General features: G+C 36.5%; 1 protein-coding gene across 1 annotated transcript; it reads right to left on the reverse strand.

The window, feature by feature from the left end:
- Positions 1-660: 660 nt before the first annotated feature.
- On the reverse strand, positions 661-1,726 carry LOC132363465 (heterogeneous nuclear ribonucleoproteins A2/B1-like). The gene is given in 2 exon segments (XM_059919153.1): positions 661-1,396; positions 1,398-1,726. Coding segments are annotated over 2 exon segments (1,065 nt in total).
- Positions 1,727-12,215: the final 10,489 nt, after the last annotated feature.

Consider the following 12,215-nt stretch of genomic DNA (forward strand, 5'->3'; position numbering starts at 1 on the left):
CGCAAGAAGAAAAACTTTTTTCTGGTAATCATTTCATAATGCATGTAAGTCATATCACTACCCTGCAAACTCTGATATCATACAACAAGAAAAATATTTAAAAGGTAAAAACTAAAAGTGCAAAATTATCAAAGAGGACAAACTACTACTGTTTTACCTTTAGAATTATTTTATTAAATCTTAAAGGTGCAACAGTTTCTTAACTCTGCACATGAACTAATTTTCTTTAGAAGAATGATGTTATGTCTCATCACACCATGATTCTAGCTAATAGTTTTTCAAAATTTTGAGAAAAGTCTTGAAAAAGGATTCAAATATCATCCAAAACTTTGAAATTTAACATTATCAAAGAGGGGATGCTTCCACATTCTTACAGAGACCGCTGGAGAGACAACAATTCAAAAGCTAAGAAACGGTCTCAAAAGCATTTTTTCATAGTCTTTCCTCCACAGGAAGGTATTGTTCTTACATAATCGAGTCTACTCACACAACGGCTCTCTGTACCTGCTCTGGTGTCTTCTGCCATATCACTGCATATTTATGCATGACTGAGATAAGAGTTTCCCGAACGCTGTTATTTCGATAACCTAAAGCTCTTCTGTTACCTCTGGGCTCTCAACGTCTCCTATTTATACAGCCAAGCCCATGGCAAATAGAAGCTCAGTATCGGCTGGTCACTGCATAACGCCCACGTCTTCCACCGCCTCCTGGACCATAGTTTCCTCCACCGTATGATCCTCCCACATTCCTGCTACCACTCAGTTTTCCAGTCTTCAGTAAATCGTACTTAGAAGGTTTCTGCTTATAATTTCCCAAATCATTGTAATTACGACTTCCATAATTTCTTCCTCCATAGCTGTCAAAACCACCTCTGGAGCCCCCATCCAGGTCGCCATATCGAGATCCTCTACCACCGTATCCTCCTTGTCCTCCTCCATAACCAGGGCCAACCCCCAAATTGCCACCTGCAGATCCTCCTCCACACCCATGATAGCCATCCCCAAATGTATGTCCTCTTCCATATCCATCAGATCTTCCTCCAAGTTTCCTTCCTCGTCTTGGTCCTGCTCCAACATTTCCACCACCACCAGGAGGGTCTCCAAAACCGAAGTTGCCTCCTCTTCCACCTCTAGAACTTTGGACTCCCTGCATTTTAGGTCGAGACAAGGCCTTTCTTACTTCTGCATGATGACCATTGATGCTATGGTCTTTCTGCAACACAAGCTTATCCACGGGATCATGGTCATTAAAAGTAACAAATCCAAAGCCTCTTTTCTTTCCAGACTCTCTATCGGTAATTATCTCAATGGCATCGATTTTTCCATATTTCTCAAAGTAATCTCTAAGATGATGCTCCTCAGTATCTTCTTCAATTCCACCAACAAACAGCTTCTTCAGTCAAGAAAGCGCCCCGCTGTCCAGAATCCTCTCTTGGGACAGCACGTTTGGGCGCAACAGTTTTCCCATCAATGGAGTGAGGTCTGGCAGCCATGGCAACATCCACCTCAGCCATGGATGAAAACGTGACAAAACCAGATCTTCCTGGTTTTTGGCTGGCAGGATCCCTTATTAACACACAGTCTGTAAGGTTTCCCCGTTGCTTGTAGTAGTTCCTCAGACTTTCTTCCGTGGTTTCAGAGCTTAAGCCACCAATAAAGAGTTTACAGAATTGTTCTTTTTCTTTCTTACTCCTCTCCAAAGGAACAGATGTTGAAGTTTTCTTCATCGCAGGCTTACTCGCTTGAGCCATTTTCCCGAAGCTGAGGGGGATGAGGGAGATCTCCGAAGACTAACATGAACCGGAGGGTCCCGGCCCCGCGGTGAGAACCGAACCTCCGCTGCTCCAGCAGCAACACCTGTAGGAGAACCTCCACCGGGGACCTGGTGATGTGCTACTGCTCTGGAGCCGCTGCCACCCTTGAACCAATCTTGAGCAACTTTCAGTTTTTCTGCACAACATCATTTTGAACCGAGTGACCTTTCCTGATCCAGTAATCAAACTTCTTATTACATTTCCTCTACATTGATTTTTTTTTCTGAACTTTTAATTTTCTCTGCATTGTTATCTCTTTTTGATACAGTTTTCCTCACTAAATTGGATATTCAATGAAGAGATCACTAATGTGGACTTTAAAGTTTTACACCAAAATACTTACCTATTGCTTTGCCCTTACAATGAGTTCAGATATCTTTTTTGAAAGAAACTATTCAGACTACAAAAAGGATTTTTCTAAATTTTACAAATAAATTCACTTAGCTGCAATCATGTAATGATATAATCTCTTTTGTGGTAGACTGCAATCAATTGTCATTAGGATTCCAAATCCTTTCTCTGTCTAATCCATAAGACTCTATGATCAAAATAATATCTTTAAAATTTACATTTAATCAGTACACCTTTCCTCTTAAGTCTCTTATCTGTCCTCAAAGATATTTTTTAAAGGGGAAATCAGTTCATTCCTTTTCTTCTACCATAATTGTTAATACTATCCTTTTCATTACTCAAGATATCCCAGTTTTCAGGGAAAATTATTTGATCCTCCTAATGATAGAGCACCTAATATACGCGAAGTTGTGTCCAAAAACCCAGGGTTCAGAATTTCACTTAACAAAGTCATTGCCCCAGTTTATTTGGATCTTGGTGAGAGGAGAGGGGTAATATACTAATGAATGTCTAATCTAGTGTTAGGTATAAGAAGTGTTGTGGTAAATAGTAAGGTCCACACTGAGACAGAGAATGAGGGAAATATGGGGGAAGTGAAATAAGGGATAAAGGGAGGAAGAAATTAAATAAAATTACTGATGATGAAGAGCTTAGGGAAAACCTAACTGAGGACATATATGAGAAGAAAACTTAATTTTCAAAAAAAGAAAGAAAGAAAAAAAGATCAAGCACAGTGTGGGTAAAGAATTTTTCAGAGAACAACAGAGCAGAGACAAATATACTTCCACTTCCTAGTGATGTCAATATTTTTTTTTAAATCTCTCCTGTTATTCCAAGAAAGTTTTAAATACAAAAATATACAAAACCTTGAGTATTTTGTAATATTAATACTTAGGATATAACTTTCAATAACATAATTTCTTTTAAGAGCTAACTTAAATAGATTTTACCAAAAAAAAAAAAAAAAAAAAAAATACAAATGAACATTCTTGCCTCAATACAGATGCCACACTCACCAGAACAGGCTGATTTGTGAAAGAGGTCAATGCTGGTTCCCCCGGTTCCAAGAGCTGTCCTGTGACCCACTCCTGAGATGCAGACAGCCTGTGGCTTGCAGACAAAAGCAATGACTTCTGCCTCTGATTCCCCTTTTATAGAGCGAATGGGTAATCCAGTCCGTGGGTAATTCAGAGACACACCCTATCTCATATCAAAGGGATTTGAGAGATTCCTCAATCTTTATACACTAATGCAAAAATATGGGGTTATTAACACTGTCAGAAAGTATCCCAGGTGAAAAAATGTAATACATCTGTGTATGGGGTGGTATTTGCAGTTTCTATCAACGTGTTAACATTTCCTTTTTCTCCCACTATGGACACAGTCAACAAAAATAGGAATGGAAATTCTATATATAAAGCTTTCCAGAACGGATGTTTTAATAGCAAAAAAAAAAAAAAGAGAGACTGTTTAAATGTTTATCAATAATAGAATATCCACAATGTTTGTTGACAAGTCTGTAATGTCTATATCACACAGCCATTCTAAAAAACAAAAATTAATGTTTTGTGCATTTACCTTTCAACTAATTCCTGGTAAATTTGACATGAATTCAACTACCTTACTCTTTCCTTACCCTTTGACCTAAATAGTCTCTTTATTCCCTTTACTTCATTGACTAGGGTTTAACTCTTTTATTAATCCATTTTTTCTCTTGAAACTTGTTAGTCGAAATTATATACACATCATTGTGTAGTTATATTAGTGATTAAATGATGAATCCTTCCCTTAATAGTCTAATACAGATAATTACTTTTAGCACCTTTCCCAAATGCTAATACCTTAGAACACTTTCAATACCATTTTAACTTTCCTGAATTTCTATTACTGTTGTCTTGCATTTTAATGCCACAAGTATTTTAATGTCCATGAGATGTATCTAGAATTGCTTTATAAAACAAAATTTATTCATATTTATTTCTAAATGAGCCTTTCCTTTCCTCTTCATTTCTTCCTGCATTCTGGTTTTCAGTCTGGGATTATTTTCCTGTGGACTTAATAACTCACTCTAGTATTTTGTCTAATGCAGTGCTGCTAACAATGGAATGTTTCATTTTACATTTTTTAAGACATCTTTATTTGGGGCAATATTGATGCTGGGTATAGAATTCTGGTTTGTCAGGAGTTTTTCCGGCACTTCAAAAATGGTGCCCTGTGGGTATCAAATTTTTATTTATGTTTAGACATAACCAGTTAGCCTTTTTTGTGCTTATTTGGTCTCTGTAGTCTCTCAAATCTTTTACATTAATGTTGGTTTTTAGACCATAGTGTAGCATATCAATTCTTGTGTATTTATTTGACTCAGGGAATGTTGAGTTAGTTGCATCCGTGGGTTGATGTCTTTCATCAGTTTGAAGCACACTCATGTATTTTCATGATACCTCTGATATCTGTTCCTCCCCCACTTTCTCTCTATTCCCCTTTTAATCACATCCCACTTCTCTTTTAGCTCTGTTCTTAGTTTTCCTATATTGCTCATTCTTGGCTTTTGCTGGCATATTTGTTCTTGAACTATCTTGCAGTTTAGTAATCTGGTCTATCGCTGGAATCAATACCTTCTTTTTTTTTTTTTTTTTTTAAAGATTTATTTATTTAATTGATTGGTTGCTATGTGGGGTCTTCGTTTCTGTGCTAGGGCTTTCTCTAGTTGCGGCAAGCGGGGGCCACTCTTCATCGCGGTGCGCGGGCCTCTCAGTATCGCGGCCTCTCGTTGCGGAGCACAGGCTCCAGACGCGCAGGCTCAGTAGTTGTGGCTCACGGGCCCAGTTGCTCCGCGGCATATGGGATCTTCCCAGACCAGGGCTCGAACCCGTGTTCCCTGCATTCGCAGGCAGATTCTCAACCACTGCGCCACCAGGGAAGCCCTCAATACCTTCTTAATTACTAAATTCTTAATTTTAGTTCTAACAAAAACACTATACCCAGCTTTAAGTTTTGAAAAAGATAAGTTTTGTAATGAGGAGAAAATATATTCCCTTTAATACAATAAAACTCAAATACATAGGGGAAAATTGTAACTTAGATCATATTAAGATATATTAGGAATCAGTATTTATCAAAATTCACAAGGACATAGGGGGTGGAAACCCTGTGTGTGGGGAGAGATAAGCGTTACATACATCTGGTAATATACATGAAGTCCAATAACGTAAATACAGTAGTTCTGTCAAATGAAACACACGACTGAAAACCCCCTGGAAAAATAGGTCAAACTCTATAATAAGTACTCCATAAAAGAGGATGAACTAATATTCTGTGTGAATGTTCTCTTACAACTGTAAATCATATGAAATCTCCATAGAGATCAAATAAAACAGGGTCAAATTTAACTTTTAAATTGACATGTGCTGTAAGCATAAAACATTATATTTCAAGGCTCAGAAAGAAAAAAGGGATATAACATATCTTGTTCTTCGTTCTGATGTGGACTACATTTTGAAATGTTAATATATCAGTTTTTTTTGGTTAAATACAAATGTTATAAAAACTAGTTTCTTCTGCTTATGTTTATATTCTTTAATGTGGGTTCTATAAAATTTTAAACTACGTAGGTCACCTTGTTATGTTTCTATTGGTGTTGGCTGGATAAAGCCATGTGTGATGGTCAGTATTTTGTGACTGTGCTAAGGGATACCAAGTTAGGTAATTAAGCATTATTTTGGGTGTGTTCTTGAGGGTTTTCTGGAAGAGGTTAGCATTTAATTGGGTAGACTGAGTAAACAGATCCACCCTGTCCAATATGAATGTGTTTCACCCAGTTTTCTGAGGGCCCAAATGGAACAAAAAAGGTGAAGGAAGGGCGAATCTATTCACTCTTCCTTAGCTGGGACATCCATCTTTTCCTGACCTTGGAAATCAGATTTCATAGTTCTCATGACTTCAGACTTAGACTCAATTATACCACCAGCTTTTCTGGTTCTCCAGCTTGGAGATGGCAGTTTCTGGGACTTCTCCACCTCATAACCCTGTGACCAATCCATGTAATAAATTACCAGATATATACAAAAACTTTTGTTGAACTGATCAATTTTGTATTTTAAACAGATGATTGAGACTAGAATCTTATAACTGGATTAGGTGGAGAAAGAATTTGGAATCTTAAGCTCTATTTGCCAACTTACTGTAGTGTATCACTGAAAAGATGACATCTTTGCATAAATATAGGTAGCAGATGGATTTTTAAATTTTTGAGAAAGTAAATTTTAGTCTTTGAATAATTTATTACATAAATCTGTCTGGATTTGACCAGACATTGGGTGATGACCTTTATCTTTCTGTCCTTGTTTCACATCCGCTTCATAATGTCCCAAAATCCTGGTCTCAACGTGTGGTGCCTGTTGTGCTTCAACATCACCTGGGAATCTCTTAGAAATGAAAATTCTCCATTCCCACCCCAGACCTATTTGAGTTGAGGTCCAGTAACCTGAGGTTTAAAAACCCTCTAGACGATTGTGATGCACTCTATACTTTGAGACACATTTCTCCAGGGAGAGAAGAAGGGCAGAATCTCCAAATGAGCTAAGAACATTCTCCATGGATGGCAGATTTTGTTCCCATTTTGCTCAAATTTCACAGTTTATGTTATTTTTAGAAAGCTCAAAAAAAATGCCCCAACTTCACAGGGGATACAAAAGACCATGAAACTGAGGCAAAGCAGAAAAACATGGTTTGAGTTCTAGACACCTAGTAAGGCTGATGAGCTGCATATTCCAGAGGTCAGTTAATGGAATAATTTCCCAGACCAACTTTTGTAGCTTTGATTTTGGAACCTTAACAATGATCATACTCCAAGGAGGAGTGTTTTCCACTTGCAGAACCTTGACAGGAATCTCATTGCCTTCACTGCCACACTAGATCCAGAGTCAAGGAAATTCATTGACCTGGCTCACAGCATAGAACACAAAATAAACATGTTTACTCAATAAATGTTTACTCAGTAAACATGTGATAAGTGAATAATGGGTGGCTTCTTAATTCACAGGAGCCAGACAGAGAAGTAGCTTCACTTGGTCAGGAAAGCAAAGAATTCCTTTATATTTGCAATGTTTCATTTTTTTAGTATTGTAATGTGAACAGTTAGTATAATATTTTATTAAGATTGCATTCTGAAAATTTTTCAAAAACCTCCAAATCTGAAAGTATAGAAAACTAACTTCTGTGAACCCACCACTTCCTTCAAATATTGTCGACTAATCAACAGTCTGGCCTTGTTTATCCTTACATCCACTTCCCAATAATTAACCAGCTGCTTATTGCTGAGAGCACATCAGCAATATTTCACTGAAATATATCAGTTTCTCTTCCAGATGAGAACTTTTGGAACACAAGCACAACAACATTATCACACACAAAAATAAAAATAAGTTGTTTCCGTAATCAATCATCTAGTCAGTATACAGAGGTTCTAGTTTTTCAACGTTGTTTCTTGAGTTTACATTTTATCAACATTTGAGTCAGGATTTTATTAAAACCCATATCTTGCAATTGGCTGATCTGTTTCTGAAGTTATTTTTAATGTCTGTAGTTCATAATTCTTGGAGTACAGCTGGGATATCTGTGTGGGTGTGCACCAATGTGTGAATTATTAATTGAAGGAATCAAGGTGTCTTGCAAAGTTTACTGTAGTTTGGGTTTTGGTCCTTGCCACCCATTTACCTTTTTCCTCTGCCATTCACCATCTCATGAAAGTCATTGTTGAAATTAGAGGCTCATGTTCAGTTTGGGGGTTTTAGCTATATACACTCATATGTGGTGTTACAGCCATTCATCAGAAGACAATACAATGTCTTCACTGCAGTTTTTAAATTTTAGGAATTTCTGACAGTTTTACACATTTCCTAGTTCCTTGCTGTTCACAAACTGAAACATTCAAAATATATTATCCTATCTCCCTTTTTTATGTAGAATCACTATGTTCTTTTTAATTTATTTTATTGAAGTACAGTTGATTTACAATATTGTGTTAATTCCTGCTGTACAGCAAAGTGGTTCAGTTATACATATATATATATATTCTTTTTCATATTCTTTTCCTTATGGTTTATTACAGGATATTGAATATATTCAATAGTTCCCTGTGTTATACAGTAGGACCTTATTGTTTATCCATTCTCTATATGATAGTTTGCATCTGCTAATCTGCAACTCCCAATCTATCCCTCCCCTACCCCCACTTCCCCTCGGCAACCACAAGTCTGCAAGTCTGTTCTCTATGTCTGTGAGTCTGTTTCTGTTTCCCAGATAAGTTCATTTGTGTCATATTTTAGATTACACATATAAGTGATATCATATGGTATTTGTCTTTCTCTTTCTGACTGACTTCGCTTAGTATGATAATCTCTAGGTCCATCCATGTTGCTGCAAATGGCATTATTTCATTCCTTTTTATGGCTGAGGAGTATTCCATTGTATATATGTACCACATCTTCTTTATCCATTTGTCTGTGAATGGACATTTAGGTTACTTCCATGTCTTGGCTATTGTGAATAGTGCTGCTATGATCACTGGGGTACATGTGTCTTTTTTTGTTTGTTTGTTTGTTTTGTTTTTTGTTTTGTTTTGTTTTTAATGTGTCTTTTTGAATTATAGTTTTGTCCAGATATATGCCCAGGAGTGGGATTGCTGGCTGGAATCATTATGTTATTTATGCCTTCAAACTTCCATATTGGAAGCACATTAATTGCATAATACATACCCATAAAAATGGCCACAGTGAAAATTGCTGACGATACTAAAGGCTGTTTAAGCCATGGAGCAACTGGAGCTCTCATCCATTGCTGGTGGGAGTGCAAAATAGTACAATCACTAGAGATATTGGTGCAGTATTTTCTTTTATACTATTATATCACACAACAATTGATGCAACTTTCCCACTCAAGATAGTTTCTTTGCAGGAATAAAAACTTACATTCATGAAACCTGCAGGTAGAAATGCTTCTTAGAAGCTTAATTTGTAATTGCCAAAACCTGGATGGTACTCCCACATCCTTCACTGCATGAATGGATAATCAACAGGACCCGTTACTACAGTGGGATACCCCTCAAAAATAAATGCAACGTGGTTTTCTTTAAATCTAATTTCAATTTTAACAAGTGTAAATTTACTGTATGTATTGGAAAAGTTATAACATGTAAACAGTAATAATATTGTATTGGCCAAAATGTTCATTCTGTTTTTTCCATAAGATGGCTCTAGTAGCACTTGGTTGTCTTTAACTTCATTCAAAACAGTTTTGTTAGATTGTATTGTGAAAGCTGTTATATCAGTGTGCATTCAAAAAAAACTTATCAAAATTGGTGAATTTTTGTGTAGCCATTTTAATATTGAAGATGGAAGAAAAAAGCAATATTTTCGGCATATTATGCTTTAATATTTCAAGAAAGGTAAAAAAGCAACTGAAATGCAAAAAAAAAGATTTGTGCAGTGTATGGAGAAGGTGCTGTGACTGATCAAACATGTCAAAAGTGGTTTGCAAAGTTTCGTGCTGGAGATTTCTCGCTGGATGATGCTCCACGGCTGGGTAGACCGGTTGAAGTTCATAGCGATCAAATCAAGACATTAATTGAGAACAATCAATGTTATACCACGCAGGAGATAGCCGACATACTCAAAATATCCAAATCACGTGTTGAAAATCATTTGCCCCAGCTTGGTTATGTTCATCACTTTGATGTTTGGGTTCCACATAAGTTAATCGAAAAAAACCTTCTTGACCGTATTTCCACATGCGATTCTCTACTTAAACATAATGAAAATGTTCCGTTTTTAAAACAAATTGTGACAGGTGATGAAAAGTGGATACTGTACAATAACATGGAATGGAAGAGATCATGGAGCAAGCGAAATGAACCAACCACACCAAAAGCCGGTCTTCATCCAAAGAAGGTGATGTTGTGCATAGGGTGGGATTGTAAGGGAGTCCGCTATTATGAGCTCCTTCTGGAAAACCAAATGATTAATTCCAACAAGTACTGCTCCAAAGTAGACCAACTTAAAGCAGCACTTGTCGAAAATCGTCCAGAATTAGTCAACAGAAAACGCATAATCTTCCATCAGGATAACGCAAGACCGCATGTTTTTTTGATGACCAGGCAAAAACTGTTACAGCTTGGCTGGGAAGTTCTGATTCATCCACCGTATTCACCAGACATTACATCTTTGAATTTCCATTTATTTCGATCTTTACAAAATTCTCTTAATGGAAAAAATTTCAATTCCCTGGAAGACTGTTAAAGGCACCTGGAACAGTTCTTTGCTCAAAAAGATAAAAAGTTTTGGGAAGATGGAATTATGAAGTTGCCTGAAAATGGCAGAGGGTAGTGGAACAAAAAGGTGAATACATTGTTCAATAAAGTCCTTGGTGAAAACGAAAAATGTGTCTTTTATTTTTACTTAAAAACCAAAGTCACTTTTTGGTCAACCCAATAGTAATAATAAAATCCCGAGTATCTGTATCTGTGAAATAAAGTATATTTTGTATCAAAAAAAAATTACTAGGGACAAAAAAGCACATTACCTGATGATAAAAAGTCAATCCACCAAGAACATAGTGATTACAACAGAGAATCAAAATATTGGGTTGGCCAAAAAGTTCCTTCGGGTTTCTGTACGCTCTTATGGAAAAACCCGAACGAACGGCCAACCCAATACATGAAACAAAAAAATGATATATCATGATATTGTGCATCTTAAAAAGAAAAGAAACCACATCGTACAACCTAAGTAATATAAATTTAATTTGTCAATCCTACCTTAATAAAGCTGGAAAAAAAGAGTGAGACACATCAAAACATAACGTGGTTTCCTTGATATATTGTTCATAGCTATGAGACAAAGCAAGTATTTAAAATGGTAAAATCTATGTTGTGAGTATGCAGGTGTTCACCTAAAATTCTTTGAGGTTTTCTGTACTTTTGAAAATATTCACGATAAAATCAAGATCTAAAAAAATAACTGACATAACTGAAAGTAAAAATAGAGTAATCCAAAATTATAACTGGGGACTTCAGTACCCCCCCTCAGGAAGTGACAGTGTTACTCAACAAAAAGTCAGCAAGAATATAGAAAAACTGAGCAACTATCAAACATCAGTATCATGTTGACATTTATAGAACACTGGGTTGAAATTTATAGTACACTCCATTCAACAACATCAGAATACACGTTACTGTCAAGCCCCCATAAAACATCCACCAAAATAGAACATATTCTGGGCCATTAAAAAAACACTCAAGAAATATAAAAGAATTGAAATCATACAGAGGATGTTCACTGACTATGATGGAACCAATTTCAAAGCAATAACATAAAAATGACTAGAAAATCTCCAAATAATTGGAAATTATTCAACACACTTATAAATAACCTATGGTAAAAATTGAAACCCTCAAAAAAAATTTTTTTAAATAGACAAAAGTAATGAACATGAAAATACAGCACTTCAAAGTTTGTAGAATGGAAATAAAATAGTGCTGAGAGGGAAACTTATTGCACTATATGCTTATGTTAGAAGAGAAGAAATGTCTGAAATCAATAATCTGAGCTCCGCCTCAGGAAATTTTAAAAAGAAGAGAAGAGTAAATTTGGAGGATTGGAAAGAAGGTAATCATAAAAATAATGACAAATCAATGAATTCTAAACAAATACAACGGGGACTTCCCTGGTGGCACAACGGATAAAGACTCTGTGCTCCCAATGCAGGGAGCCTGGGTTCAATCCCTGGTCAGGGTACTAGATCCCACATGCATGCCACAACTAAGAGTTTGCATGCTACAACTGGGGAGTCCATGTGCGGCAACTAAGGAGCCTTGGAGCTGCAACTAAGGAGCCCACCTCTGCAACTAAGGAGCCCACCTGCCGCAGCTAAGACCCAGCAACCAAATAAATAAATATTTTTTAAATAAATTAACAAATACAATAGAGAAAAGGAAACACATTATGATGAAGTAATATGGCAGGAAATAAAATCCCTGATTAAGTAGAGATGTACC

Source organism: Balaenoptera ricei, chromosome 3 (genome assembly GCF_028023285.1).
Source record: "Balaenoptera ricei isolate mBalRic1 chromosome 3, mBalRic1.hap2, whole genome shotgun sequence".
In the NCBI taxonomy this organism is placed as follows: domain Eukaryota; kingdom Metazoa; phylum Chordata; class Mammalia; order Artiodactyla; family Balaenopteridae; genus Balaenoptera; species Balaenoptera ricei.